This window comes from Haliaeetus albicilla, chromosome 3 (genome assembly GCF_947461875.1).
Source record: "Haliaeetus albicilla chromosome 3, bHalAlb1.1, whole genome shotgun sequence".
Classification (NCBI taxonomy): Eukaryota; Metazoa; Chordata; class Aves; order Accipitriformes; family Accipitridae; genus Haliaeetus; species Haliaeetus albicilla.
The window spans coordinates 21,661,370-21,677,150 of record NC_091485.1 but is presented as its reverse complement, the minus strand read 5'-3'; the positions used below and the strand labels follow the sequence as shown (position 1 = coordinate 21,677,150).

General features: G+C 39.9%; 1 protein-coding gene across 2 annotated transcripts in view; it reads left to right on the top strand.

The window, feature by feature from the left end:
- The first annotated feature begins 12,946 nt into the window (after positions 1-12,946).
- Positions 12,947-15,781, top strand: part of ARHGAP28 (Rho GTPase activating protein 28) — a 72,248-nt gene continuing 69,413 nt past the window's right edge. For both annotated transcript variants that reach the window (XM_069779040.1, XM_069779039.1), the window contains exon 1: positions 12,947-13,223. In XM_069779040.1, coding sequence (XP_069635141.1) covers positions 13,093-13,223 — 131 coding nt within the window. In that variant the 5' untranslated portion in view covers positions 12,947-13,092. The remainder of the gene's footprint in view (positions 13,224-15,781) is intronic.

Here is a 15,781-nt window from a genome sequence, read left to right as displayed (position 1 = left end):
GATGAGCAAGCTTCTCTGACAGAAAGGCATTTTATTGAGTGATTTGCTGGACACAATCTCTCTTAGCTGGTGGAGTAATTGAAAAGCAAGACATTCTCGGTGATTATTCAGAATCACAAAGAATGTTTTAAAAATTATTTCCTTTAACTTGTTCTAATTGATTTTCAGCACATAGGCTGTAATAATTTTGCAATCTGAATGAGGACACAGTTCTCAGACACATAACGAGAGTAGGAGTTTGATTATTCAGTAAAGGGAAAATTATCAAAGGATCTGCAGCACCAAGAGTTGCTGTCAGTGCAGAGAAAGCCCTGTATGTGTTATACAGCAGATGACATTTTGGATGGTTGCCCTTCTGGCTGCTGCAAGCACAAATACCCATTTTCATCAGCTTATGAAGGAAAAGTTGGCGCCCAGAGACACCCGTTGCTAGAGTGCGGGTTGCAGCACAGGAAATGCAGTCATATTCAAGCCTTTTCCTGTGTTTAAGTCCAGATGTCCAGTGGCCTGTAGTGTTTGCTGTATACTCACTACCAATTGTAAACACTTTGATGTTCTTTGGGGGTCACCAAGCTGGCCTTTTCCTATTCACCAGAAGAGAATCACCCTGAACAAAATTCACCACAGAAAGAAAATTAAGAACTAAAACAACATAACAAATCTGCACCCTTGTCTATGGGGCTGGGAAAATTACTGAAGAGATGGAGGAAGGCCAAGAGTCTAGGAGGGTGATCTAGCAAAGGACCAAAACTGTAGCAGAAATTTAGGGTATCAAAGCTTTGTGCAAACGAGCCTCCTCCTGAGCAGTGAAAAACCATGGAGTCGCAGCTCCCAGCACTCATCCTAGCCCAGCCATTAGAAGATGGAGCAGTTGCTTTGATCAACCATTTGTACTAACCTTGTTTGCAGTGGCATAAGTAAGGAGTAATTCTATTTTGGTCAGAGAAGTTTAGCCCAGAATAAAACTGCAGTGACATCTATATGAGACCACAAGGATCACAGTCTGACTATACAGAATAGTTATGATCCCACATAGACAATGTTTCCCAGGAACAGCAGTTTTTCATAATTCATTATTAAACTTTCAAATCATCAGAAGAGGGACAGTAAAGCTATTCAATTCATTGTTAGTTCAAGGTCAGATTTGCTGAGTGTTTATCTTCTAGAGTACTCTCACAGACCAGGCTGGGCAAATCAGCTGGTAAATCTACCAGAAAAACATTGTGTACACCCTGGGTTTTCCAAAACACACGGTTTCATGGTTGCATTCACAATGAACAGCCCCAGCATGATGCAGATCTTCTGACTTTCTGTTTCTATCACATCTGCCCTTAATGCAGTGCCTAAAATTAAGCAGATGGGTCCGCCCATGGTTATCCCTGGAACAGTTGTGCCACCAAGGCACGTGGGATTTCCAAGCAGCCAGAGTCCAAGTTGCCTACAAAGGCAACACAAGGCCCAGGTTGACACCAGAGTGCAGGTCCAGCACAGGTTTCAGCAGCTGGGTAAAGACTTGGCATTGCACCGAAATCTGTTAACACAAAGGGCATACAGGAAACTGTTGCTGACATGAATGCAGATTTAGGAATTTTTTGCTAGCAGGATGGTGACTGCAAGTTTGAGGGCTGTATTGCTAAAGATAATAGGGTGAGGAAGTCCCTGTGATGCATTATAAACATGTTTTCATGCTGTAGTAGTTCCCCCACAAACTGAAACTATTTGTAAGGGACATTAATGTTCCATATAATTCCTGGTGTTTTCTAAAAGTGTTCAGAGGAAATTACTGGCTCTCCGAGTGCCAGATCCCAGGGTATGGAAACAATGGGGGGCCATATTTAAAAACAAACAAAAAAAGTAATATTTTTCAGACAGCTTTCTGACGTGCCATAAAAAATTTCCTTCATCCCTCCTCAGTCTAGTGATGTTCCTCGTTAGGGACTGGGATTTAAAATAACACCAGAAAAGGCAGGGGGGTTCAGACAAAAGTTCATTGCTGTTTGCAAACAAAATATTCCCTGCATTCAGATCAGCCTTCTCATTTAGTTTTCTTCATTCTCTCCTTGTTTCAGGAGTATTTCTAGGCAGAGCCCTTTCCTAATCTTTGAGTTTATTCCTAGATTTTTCTTTCAATGAGCGGGTGGCTTTTCAGTAAGCTGGGCTCACTTGCTCAGTCACAACAAAGGAAAATAAAAATAACCAGCTGAAAAACTGACGTTGCTGGAATGTGTAATACTCAGCATTAAAATGGCACAAAGTGCCTGCCTGTTTATAGCGCTTGTTTTGAGAAAGAGTGAGGCACACTTTGGGCACGAGATACAATGGCTCACCCAGGAAAATGCATAGCCTTGCATTCTGCGTGTGAAAGACTTTTTATTTGTTTGTTGCAATACCAGTAATTTCCCAGGAAAATGGGGCTTACTCTGAGTTTCGGTTATCTATTTTATGCAAGCAAATGCCAGGTTTGACATGCCAGTTTGGTTGCTGAGTAAAAACTTGGACAATTAAATAAAATCCTATGCTTGCTGTAATTCAGTTTTATCCACATATCTTTGTCATTATATCTTTGCTGAGACATGCATGCTTAGCATGATTACACAAGAAATGAGTTTTCAGTGTAGTAACAGACCTGCAGTATCTCATTCTCAAGTGATGAGATTTTGAGGAGGACAAAACACTCCCTATTTACCAGTATCTAATCTTTTTCTTTTTTCCACATGCTTCTTTGTCCTTATTTGAGTCATGCTGAACTATGCTTAATAAATTACGAGTTTGCTAGTTTCTCTCTTTCTTTTCAAGTTTCACTTAATGGTATTGTTTTCCAGTTCAGTAGAAGGCAAAACAGATTGAAATGTCAGAGAGCAGTACAACTGGAGACATATAATGAAATTGCTGTTTGCAAGAAATAAAAGAAAGTTATGTTGCACATAATATGCGGAAGACATATGCAAAGAGGCAGCACTATTAGTAGCAGTCCAGAGATTTTTGATGCTGTGTTTAAAAGTAAGCCAAGCCTTACTGCACGCCATGTGGACTAATAGCAGACAAGAGTCCTCTGCACTGGAGCGCTGCAGTTCAGTAGTGCTACAAAAGCACATTCGATTGGGCCAATGTAGATCCCTGTGGGGTACTGCACTCATGCTGTCTTTTGGTAAAGCTAGAAGCAAATCTAAGATTTCATAGATTTAGAAGGCAAGCTGTATTCATGGACAAGATACACTTTTATCCAATACCTGCCCAAACAATATGGCAAGAAGAGCCACAAACTGAATTTGACGTCCTCCATGGGGTGTTATCACTAATCATTGGTGGATTAATTTCAAAGGTGAATATGTGAATGTGCTTTGCCTCCACTTATAGACAAGCATATGACACCTTTCTACTTAATAACAGGAACCTGCTTGGCTCAGACAAGTATGGTAAAAGCAAAAATAAGCAGAACCACCATCATAAGTTTTCTTTTTTATTTCTAAGTTGCATCTCATCTCCAGGATAAACTCTTTCCTGAGTTTATCCTCCAGTTCCAAAAGTACAGGAAGGTAAACTCAAGTTTCAAAAAATAAAGTTACAAACAAAATCTTTGGAACTTCATTTCTCTGACTCAGACCCACGCCTTAGTTCTGTTATAACTGCACAAAATCACCATCAGGAACTGGATATAAACAGGTTTTTAATAAACAATATACTGCTGTTTTTTCTTGGCTTCTTATATCACAATCCCCCCAGATAAAAGTATTTAAATTATGATAATCAGGATCTGTGTTTGTTGTCTGTATCTCTTTGGGAGACCAGAATTGTACTGGAAACAAAACCTTATCCTATATGGATAACCTGTATTCTGTCCAGTTTTGTGCCTGTCATACTCTACAGTAATTAATATAGATTCATTCTGAGAACAGAGGACCACAAGAAATGCCCTATAAGGTCAGTTCTGTGGTCCATCTAGCCCAGACCTCTGTCTCCAACAGTGGCAATAGGAGATGCTGGTTAGGAAAAGCACATGAGCTGAGCCACTCTCTGCAGGCCCTTCTCGTACTCCCCAGTACCCACAGTCCCTGAAACAGGGGCTGAGAAGGCACATTCCTGCCAATTCCCTTCCGTCCTTCAAGCATCTTCCTGTATGACAGTCGCTTTGCAAAAACAGCTGGAGACTGCCTGTGCTTTTTCGAAACTGAAACCTGTAATCAAGCATGACAACAAAGGTAGGATCAAAAGTGGGGAAAAAGTATGGTAGAGAAATGAAGGAAAAAGTTTCTGAAAAGACTCTGAGGTGATTCAGCAAGGCACAGTCACTGAAAAAAAAATATCTGAACTGAAGCCAACTAATAAACGCAGTCCTGTGTATCTATTAAGGCACATTAATGCTGCTGCTTTCCCATCTGTTCCCTGAAGTTCCAAACCAAAAACAAGTCATCTGCAGTCTTGGCTTCCTCATTGTGTGAAACATTCATCTATTAAATTAAACTGGAGAAAATGGATCCATTTCATCCCTGGTGGGACTTTGTTTTGTTTTAATAGGGTTGCATACCATGGATTGTAGCCCAGTGAAGCCACCAATATATTACATGTGAATAAAAACAAAACCCAAATGAAACAAATAAATAATAACTACATGCTATTTTTTTCCTCTAACAGAAATGCCTTTGGGATAGCTGCAATTTTTCTTCTGTTGTGTTGAGAAGGCTAGCAGTTTACACTAACAAAATTGGCACAATAACCCTGGGAATCCTTATTTTTCTATGAACAACGTACAATAACAAAATCTAATGCTAAATTTCCATGTCCTCAAACTCTGATATGTCTTTCAACTATGAAACAAAATTCCTGGTGCCAGTATGACAGAGGAAAAGGCTCATGCTTGACCTTGTTAAGCAAAAAATTGGAAATGTTCTTTGCCACCTCCCAAGCCAGTAATTCCTGGATGCTTTATATTGCAAAATTCCCTTCCGTCACCCTCTGATTATCATTGCTCATTTAGCTCACCATGGTGATGCAACCACCCACTTGGAGCAGTGGCAAAATTTATTTCTAGTGCTTCTAAAACATATTTAAGTTCATGGTCTTCAATACTGTGCCATAAAAGAAGCCTAGAAACATGTCTGTTAATGTGCTTAGCGAAGTTATGTTCATTTATGTGTTTTTGCTTAGGACTAATTTGTATGATTTAATAATCATCAGGTGGAATGCCCTTTAGTGTCCCTAGACACCCCACCAAAATTAACACATACCCTCCGCAGAGAATAAATTGCTAACTAGCCACTTGCAGGGAAGATGAGTCATTTCTGTTGCTCACATAGTACATTCTCCATATCTCCTGTTGTGGTTCTCTTTCTGTGGCTGATTAAATGTATCATCTTTTTCACCCATTCTTTATAAAAGTACTTTCCAAACTGTTGATTAGTTAAGCTGCAACCTCACATGTGATTAGGGCACAGGACTGTGAGTCAGGCAGCTTAGGTTCCCTCTATGCTTATGCCACAAGAATCCTGCATTTTCCTGGAAAAGTCAGTTCAGTATCTCTGTTCCTAAAACACAGACTGTTCATACAGAGATTAACGTCAATTGTGAATGCGAATGTGAATAATGGCAGATTAATATGCCAATCCCACAGATATGTTTAACTTAGCAATACTATAAAGTAAATGCGTACCTTTGATAACGTGATTTCAAAATGCAAATGGCCAGTAATAATTGTACCTTCCACTGCTTTTCTGCTGCATATTAAATTGTTTAGGTATATTCAAACTGTTTTATTTTTAATTTGAAAGCATTCTCTTCTTACTCTTCATAAACTATAGAGGCCTTAGAATTAGGATTTAAATTTATAAAAAACTTGTCATATAAATTATAGCATTAAATTCACTTATAGAGATTTTAAATAAGTTTATTTGTGCCTCCTCTTACTGAAAATCTTTAATGCTGGTGTAAATCAATAAACACCTATTTACTTTTGCGCCAGATCTAAGTTTGAAGTTACTAACTTATAAAAATGTTTCTATCAAAATAGGAAAATCACTTTTGAGTAGAATTCACTTCATTCTGTAATAAGTTAGATTTTTAAAAGGAGTAGCCAAAACTCAGAATGCAGAAGTTCACAGATTCCCATTCATGACTATGGCAACTTTTGAGTTTATTCAAAATTGAGAAATGAGTGTTGCGTGAAGTTTTCTGGTCACCTTGAGCTTGCTTGGCTATATGGTGATGGCAACATGCTCACACCACTTCCACAAGTGGGTACGATGCGGAGTAGGTGGATAGATCCACTGTATACAGCCCACTACTAGAATACCTGCATCATTCTGCATCATTTCATGCAAAGATCACAAAGCTAATTTTTATCCTCACCTCTCTTCATTATGCACACAGATATTTCAGGGAAGTTCTGAGATATCATGTTTGCATGACCAATACAAGAATAAGACTCATCTAATGACTTCAACTACTACTTTAGTGGTGATATGGTAGTACTATGAAGAAATCAGCAGATAAGAAAAGTTTCTTCATTTTTGCATAGGAAAGGCAAAAGTAAATTTAGTAACTTCAGGAATTCAAGTCATCAAGCCACAGAATGTCAAAGCAGGATGAAGATGTAAGCTATGCTTTGCTGAAATACACTGCTCTTCTCTAGATGTGAAGGAGAATTTGAGGTTTCTCCTCTGGGGTGCAGATGTGGGAAAACCAGTTAATGATGCTGTTGGACTCTAATTTTAAAACCACAGCTCTTGATTTTAAAAGGAGTAGAATGCAATCAATACAAGATAACTGATATTGACATGTCTCCAGTTATGTTCCTGAGAAACATCAATGGTTAGTGCTAACACCTCTCTACCTTGCTTCATCAATTTTTACACATATCCCTAAGAACAGAGTTCGAAGTCTGGTTCAGTCAAGAGAATGGTGCTCTGGTGACTGTCTCACTCGGTACAACTTTCCAATACACCAGCAGAGCTATGGTCTACTGCTGCTCCCTGGGAAACAGACTTGGTTACGAAACAGCACAATGAAAGAAATCATTGGAATAGTTACAGAAAAATAGACTGTGCCTTACATAAAGTCTTACCTAGAAATGGAGTGATTTACAGGTTAAAAACGTTACAAAAATGCTGAATGTGCAATCGCTTGTGATTGTAACAAGAAAGGGGCTACAATCACTTTCTTAATACTGTTGTCTTAGATATCCTGCCAAAATGATGCTGTAACGGCAAAGTAGATGCACAAGTCATTACCACCTTCAGAAAACTGCATTTTGCTGTGTTCATAGCATTTAAAAAAAGGAATACCTCTCTTAAATCTTAAAACAGTAGCTAAAGGTAGACAGGGGGTTATGTGTGTATGTACACATATCCGAAGCAAATATGTATATATGTATATATACATATATATACAGCTGCTTCAGTATTTGACTGGCCCCTCGAAAACAGTAGTTTTTACAAGGATAATGCTATAAAGCTCTGTCTGGTTGCCTTTTTATACAAGAAAGTATCTTCCTACATTTTTTTCATTACAACCCTAATTGTATGATGCGGAATATATAAATATTTATAAATATATATATAAAATTTTAATATGAGGACTCATTTTCCCTGTACCCAATGCAAATGCCTCACCCAATTCTGCTGTTTCAGAGGCATCTGGATGGATACACGTGTATTGAAAATGCTCATTGCTGTCTATCTCTGACCGTTTTTCCCCTTCCATGCTGCAGAGACCAATTCCCATTTTCAGCTTGTGCTTACAGAAACATTTCAGAGAAGCAACCAGCCTCTCCCAATGCTACTTTTCCTAACAACCACATTACCACTCCCTCATGTAATTTTAACTTACTGCCTCAGAACAAAAAAACAGACCACAGCATTCAGCTGTGGATGTCAGCTGTCCCAGCTGAAGTGGTTAGATCAACATGTCATGAAAGAGCATGAACCTAATGGATGAATGAAAGGATATGAGCTTTTTCTTAAAGTAAACCTCCCGAAAGCCCTATTGTGGCAGACAGATTAACAAAGTTTCCTTTTCTGTACGTAATTAACATGGGAATAATATATGGGTAGTCTAATCTGGGCTAAGGAGAACCAGCTTTTGAACTCCTGAAAATAAATGAGGGTCATTACTAAGCGAGCAGCTACACAAAGTTGCCTACAGAATTTTTTTCTATGCTTTTGTGTCTTTTTTAAGATAAAAGAATCCACTCAATAAAAAAATGACCATCTTAAACTTCACCAAAGTGTGATGCATATTTAAATTGGGCCTGGGACTGAAAAATGTGAGGTTATATTTAACAAAGATGAATGTTTTGTTTCATACTCTAATTAAAAACCTTTGAAAAAACACCAATTGCCACTACACCTGATTTCTATTCTCTTTGCCTAAAAAGCCTTGTTATTTAACCTGTTGTAAAGGACAAACAGTTTTCTCAATGTTGTTTTTAATCTCAGTTTGAAAAGACAAAGAAAGCAGAATAACAAAGATTTTCTTCCAACGTTGTTTATTTTTTGGCTTATGAATTTTTCAATGTTCTAAAAGCAGTGGGTGTGTTGTGATGCTCCCAATGAATCTCACCCATTCACTCACATTCCCAGCTGCCCACACGGAGGCATGCAAACACCTCACTTTAGCAGCAGAAAAATAAAGACTGTAATCCTTGTGGCATCACAGGAATAGAATGCACAGAGACTAAATCAAGCATTAGAAACTATACTTCCTGATGTATAAAATCCTTTTAAAGGAAATAGACCTCAAGCCACAGTGACAACTTTCCTGACACAAGTCAGCCCCTTCTCGGACACCTTTTTCATGGGAGGCATTGGTACTGAGCAGTAGGAGAGTCACACACCACAGTCCTTGACTTTTATGCTATGTTGTGGCACTCCTTGTTTTCAGTGTCTGGGTGGCTTTTGCCCACACCAACTCTTTGGTGTGGTGAATCTTTCTGCCCCCCACCCCTCAAGCATCTTTCCATCCAAATGACAAATTAGAGACAAGAAATAGATACCTTTTTTTTTTTCCCAAAGGAGGGAGAAATACAGTGGTTCTGGTTTTGGTTTCTTTTACATAGATAGATACAAAATTTATTGCAAGAGAAATTTAGACGCAGTGCTAGGATGACATTTTTCTGTGTATTGCTCCATTTCCTTTGATTTAATCAGTGAAAAATGCTGTGTTTTACACAGCTTCCTTTTAAAAATTAATCTAACCCATGTTCACATTAAACTGGTCCAAAATTAACTTCAAAGTTTTGCAAATTCTGTCCAACTTTGGCCTGGCTAATTTAAGATGGAAGCGAGCAATGAAATTCAATACCAGAGATTTTTGTGTGATTTGCACTTCAAAGGGGAATTTTGCACTTCCCAGGGCTCTGTGGGTCTACTTTTATGATATAATGGTGCATACCCCCTGCCATCTCACACCAAGAACACCTAGGCCACAAATCCCATTCCTCTTGGTGACAGCCCCCCTTGGACTTAACCAGAAAAGGCTGTTTAAAATCTGTGTGAAACATTATTATTTCCTTTCCAAGCAATAGACATTAAATTTGCTACACAATGGTTGCCCATCATGTTACTGCCACAATGATTACTAATTAATATTATGTAAATACATAAATATTAATAACAACAATGCCAATTTCTTTTTCATCTCAGTAAGCTTTAATTAGTGACTTTCTGTGTGTTTATACTTCTTATATATGGCTGTCACAGATATTCTTCAACAGAAGAGCTAAAGGCTTGATCATAACAACTATGTAGCCACTTATGTTCCTGAAGCAATAGGTTAATAAAGGTTTTTCATTCCAGTTCTCAAAGTCTGGGCCCACTGATCCATATATAAATAATTCTTTTGCCAAATTTGTGAAAGTGAAAAGCACTCCCCTTGGCACAAGCACAATGTAAAATTTGAAAGCACAAGGTCCTTGCCTACCAAACCTGAGGGAGCTGCTCATGGGTTCACTGGCTACAGACTCCCCACAGACTCTTCTCTTGCTGTACCTTCACTTCACTGGTTGCCACCAAAAGCATTCTGACAATATTATTTCTCACCAAAATGGCATTTCCAGAGTATTTGAAAGGTCTACGGAGCTATCAACTACCTGAAAAAAACAATTAGAAATGTCATAGTCCTGAGTACTCCACAATTTAGTATTGAAGAGGATGCTGTAGAAACACAAGCATGCTAGATTAAAATATTTTCCTACTTGCTTCTTTAGAAACCAGAATAAATTCTCCTTTAACTAACAGAGTTGCACAGATAGAACTGAAGGAGGAATCTGGCCCACGTTGCCTTGTACACTTTTCTTATGGCTGCATCACTAGTCCAGTTAAAACCTTGTTTAGTGCCTGATGTGTATCTCTAGTTGATTTAGCCCCATTTTTAGTTTTCAATAATATGCAGATGTCTAACCCCAAGAGCCATTACACATATAAACATTTTTAGCTCTCAGTTTGACATATGTATTTTGGCTGATTAATTTTCAAAGTATCTATTTGTACTTCTGCCAAACTGTCTGCCATTTCTATACGAGACTCCAGTTTATGCACCAGCACTTTATAAATCTTCACATGAAATCTTCCATGTTTATTTTTCTTTGAGAGAAAATCCCATTTAATAAGTGTGGGCCTCTTTTCTTTATAAGCATTTTACTATTGAGAGGGTACCTTTATTCTTTTCTAAGTCATATTGGTGTTTGTTTTTTTTTATTATGGGAAGAGAGGAAATAAAAATAATACTAAAAATATATGGTCTTTCTACAGTGGGCTTTATCTACACATAGCTTAAAGCGCATAACCATCATTTTGTTGTCTGGTGGTACTGGAGAAAGCCTAGTACTATGATGCTAGGAAGGGAAGAAAAAAGACTTATCTGGAGTTGCAGCCAATACTTTGTCCGCACCCTCATCTCCTAAAGGACGCCTACGCTGTTTCTGACGGTGTTTGGTGCCTTTCACTATGTGTGTTTCTTCAGGTGTTTAGTGTCTAGAAGTAAATTGTGGAGAATGCCTTTAAAGGGTGTCAACAGATATTGTATAATTTATTTTGGAAATTTTCAGCTCTCCGTTTGATATATGTATTTTGGCTGATTAATTTTCAAAATATCTATTGGCACTTGTGCCAAATATAAAGTTATGTTTATAATTTACTCCCCCCCATCAGAGAAGTGGGGTACCCACCTTCTGGTCCAAGAAGGAAATGTAAAGCTGGGATAGGAAGGGAAAAAATGACATTGGCAGCAGCATCCCTTGTCATCCAGCTGCCACACATCAGCTTAGCATTCAGTCAGAGCTCCACAGAGTTGGGATACGAGATCCATGATGGCATCTATCCTAATTTCTCAGACCCTATCCCTCTCCTGAATACCCTAGTAATCACAGAGCTCAATGAGGTCTTCACTGGTTATTGCATTCACCCCAGTCCTCACTGGTGGCACCATGAGATACTGTCCTGATGCTGTGGGCAGTAGGCAGTGCTTCCAGAGCTAGCTTAGAGCCTTCTCCTTCATTTCTAACATACATGTACAGGGCTTTACAGCGGCTCCCAGAGGCCCTCCACGCTGCCATGGAAGCAACTATGATTTTATGCTGGGCAACCTGGCTTTAAAATATTTGATCCAGGACATATTAACAGCGTAGCAAGAACAAGCCTAGAGGCTCTGCATGTTCAAATATTTATGCTTCCTGGGTGAGCCTGGCAAGAAGTGCTGCCAAGTGTACTGTTATCAGTGTCCTGTGCTGGCTAATTTAAAATTAACTTGGGCACTGCCTACATGAGTCGCGGCAACATATTTGGCTGAAACTGTCCTGCCCCTCTAGGCAGGATACGGAGCTTGGGGGAAGGTAGAGATGAGGTGAATCATTTTTGTGCCATTCAAAGCCTGAGCTACTTCGCCAGCTGGAGAGACCAACAGTGTAATTTAGGCAACCGTATAGCAGCACTAGAGATAGCACCCTCACTCAAGGGGGATGTGAAAGAGGATCCTGACAGGCATTTTGCACAGTTCCTGCACTGGGAACACCATCCACAGCTGTGACAAAGGTGCACAGAGGCTGATGTTTCACCCACTTGCTCAGAAGGTGCTCAGAGAGCTGTAGCTCTTAGAGTAAAATTAGGGACATCCTTCCCATGATTTCATAGGCACGACAATAGTTTTCAGGAACAGGCATTTATCAGAAACATTTCTTTTCAAAAAAACACTAAACACTGAAGAAGTGGGAGAGGAAAATAAAGGGATGTGTGAGGTTTCTCATTTTGTCTACAGTTTTCTCTTGGTGTTACTCCAGAACTGGATCCTGATATTTTTGCTTGCTAGTTTCCTTTTCAGTGAAAAACATTCAATTAGCACACAAAGATCAAGCACAAGCATGAAAAAATATCAAGCATCTCGGGGTGTATTTATTTATGGCATTACTCCAGATGAATGCACACTATTGTAAAAATAATTCACTCATTTCCTAGTGACCTTGTAATTATGTACACAGCCATATCAGGCAAAATGAAAGCTTAATCTGTTTTCAGGAGAAAGAAAGTGCAGTTCCCTGCCACAGAAATGATCCGACATGTGGGAAATCGGGGTTCCTGCTCCTTGATAATTTAAACAGAGCGGAGCCCACTTGGTTTCTGAATCTCCCGTGTAAGCAGCTTAAATGTCACTCCTTGCTCTGCCAAACCACGTTTTGTGTTTGACTAGCGCTCTCCACTTGTCCCGCTGCTTAACTGGCAAATGATTTCACTTAGTCAAGCCTATTTCAGGAGCAGGAGGACTGTTAAGAAATTGGCTCTTAAAAGGAAACAAAAAGAAAGCAAGCAAGACGTCTTCCCTGTGGTAGCGCGGTGCCATGCAGGATTATCTCAGGTTTCTAGTTTCCTAGGAACATAGTAACTTCCCCGTGGGTTGTTTTGTGGGCGGTGTTTTTGAATATATGCTAATTCAGCTTTCCTGACAGGGAGAGGAGCAGTGTCTCAGTTACACAGCTCTCCTGACAGCAAACGGTGGGGAGAGGCTGCTACAGAGCCAGGCCATGTGCTCACGCTTGTGACAGGACCGCTCGCCGGCCCGTCGGCACCCCTCGGTCACCTTGGTCGCTGGCAGCGGGGCCGACATGTGCCTATGACCATGGAGATGAAGGACTCGGGCAGCGTGGTTCTGACAGCCTACCATCCTCACAGCCCGGCCAGGATCCCGGGCATGGAGCAGAGCTTCGTGCAGGACATCCCCACCGGCCATTCACCCACCAGCAGGTAAAGCCTGAGGGATGGGGACTGGTGCCATGCCCTGACACGTTGTTGGTGTCGGTCGTGGGTTTTGCTGACTGTGTCAGCCCGAGAGCATTTCCCAATTGCTCGGCCACTTCACGAGCACTTTGCTCTTGCCCGTTTCTTGCCTCCGCCAGGGAAGTGATTCAGCCGAGTGCTGCTGGTTGGGATTGGGAGGGGGAAACAGGAATGCTTATTTGAAATCTTGTAAGTCAACAGATCAGGCCAGTTTCCTGCCTGAGATACTCAACAAGACAATCTCCAGGAAAAAAAAGCACATGAATCAGGCTGCTTCTCAGGTCGTTTAGGACTATTACAGAAAGTGAGAAGACTGGAGTGACTGAGTCTGGCGCTCAGAAAGTTGATTCTGGCTTTGGTTTAGAGTATTATTTAATACCTTCCCCATTCACCCACCAGGTTAGGACCAGACCTTGCTTTTTTGTGAAATTACGGTTGCTGCTTTGCACACTCACATACACACAATGGGAGACTGCATCGTTAAAGACAGTCTAAATAAGAAAATTCCTTTAGGTTGCAGGAAACTAAGCATTGTCTTAATTAACACAGTCATGTGTATGTTTACTTCCCTGCTCTGTAAGAATGCATGTATTTGCACAGTTCAAAAACAGCAGTTTGGGCAATTTTATTGTTTTAGAAAATCTGACCTTTCTCCTTTCTCCTGTACATGTCTGGGTTTTGCAGTTTTCTCCAAAAGAAGTGGTATGAAAGTTCACACTGTAAAAAGTTGAAGAAAGTAGGAAATGTTATTCTGTGGCTTGACTGAAAAAAATGAGAACTAAAGTCTGAGGAAACAGTAGATGTCATTATCCTCAGGAATTAAGTCTGTGGCTTCTTTTAATAAAAATAATTATATTTACTTCATATTGTTTATTTATAGCCCGATAGCTATTTTGTTTTCAATGTCATTATTTAGGTTAGCTGCTTCTTCCTGTTCTTTGTGTATTTCCCTAGCTGTCTCATAAAGATAATTCCTTTGTTCTGTTAAACTGTTGTTTGAGAGCAGTACCAAAATACACAATTTCATGTTAAGAAAAGAAACACAGTCTGGGCTTTTAGACGCAGTAAGAATGGCATTTGCTACTCAAAACAGAGAGCAGTGGTTTGGCATTGGGTTACTGGGGAGCATGTCATTTCTTCCCCAAGGAAGAATGCTAAACTCAATCTCCCTTTGAGTTTGTGAGCAATGGAAATGTGGTGTTTTGCTATTTTTCTTGTAGGTGTGCTAATTGTTTTAAAATGCTCTTGAAACTTAAGCTCAGGGTGTATGAGGGTTTAAATCACATACATATCACCAATGAAAAGCAGAAGTGCAAATTGCAGTTCCTGAAAAAAAAAAAAAAGAAAAGAGGATCCTGGCATTTAGATGAGGAACATATTTTGGAAGCTCCTGCCATGAGGCAAAGCCATGTATCTCTCTATATGTCTGCATGTCCATAAGATTCTGGTGCTGTCTCCCCTTTCTTGTCCTCAACTTCCTGCAGCTGTCTAATAGCAATAGCCAAATTCTGCCATATGGGCAGTCAGTGACCATCCGAGTTTCCAAAGCCTGTTCAAGAGAGGGATTTTATTAACCCAGCATGCAGTCCTCTGGAATGCAGAATCCATGAAGGGAAATGCACTGAGTGTTTTAGCAAATGGTAAAATAGGCTCTGGCTTAATCCCTACTTCATCTTCTAAGAACTCTTTCCTGGACTGCATTTTCTGTATAGTTTCCTCTGCCGCCATCCTAATGCAGGAAGCTTTACTATAGACTCTGTCTGGTGTTTCTTGATCCCTAGGGCAGCCACCCACACTACGGCATGCTACCTCCTTGACCCTCCAGGAGAATGATTTAAAAAAGCATGCAACGAACAGACATGTTGTCTATTTTTTGTTTGATAACAAAAGTAGTTGGGACCCAGAGCCTGGCTTTCCCCTGAATTTGGTTGGGTTTACTTACATGTAGCTCTAACGAAGTCCATACTTCATATATATATCTGTGAGAACAGAATCGGTCTTGGTTATTAGCCCTCAGTTTGATCAACTGCTGACCAGTTCTCTCTCAGTTTAGGAATCAAGATCTTTCATTTTCTTTCCTCTCCCTAAAACTTTTTTCTTGCTTTGGAGTGATGCTCCCTTTATATCAGAACAGCTCCACTCACCAGAGCCAGGCTTAGATGTGTCTCCCAGCTATGTTTTCTCTTGCAAACACTTTCACTTTGGGAACTTTGTAAGCAGAGGTTTCTCACAGAAAGGGGAAGCTAATGCATCCTCAGTCAGCATTACACTGCTCAACTTTACACTACGTAAAAAGAAGCTGATAAAAAAGAAGGAAAGATTTAAGTAGCCATCATGAACCTCTAAACAAATGAGTAATCATACACACTCTTGCCAATCTAAGTACACAGCCGAGAAGTGCATGGACACCAAAGTTTACACTAATAAAGTAACTTAGATACATCGGACCACTTGGATTCACATCAATCTACAACTCTTGAAGGGCCAATCAGGCAGGCATCCTGTGTCCATGTCTACAACATACA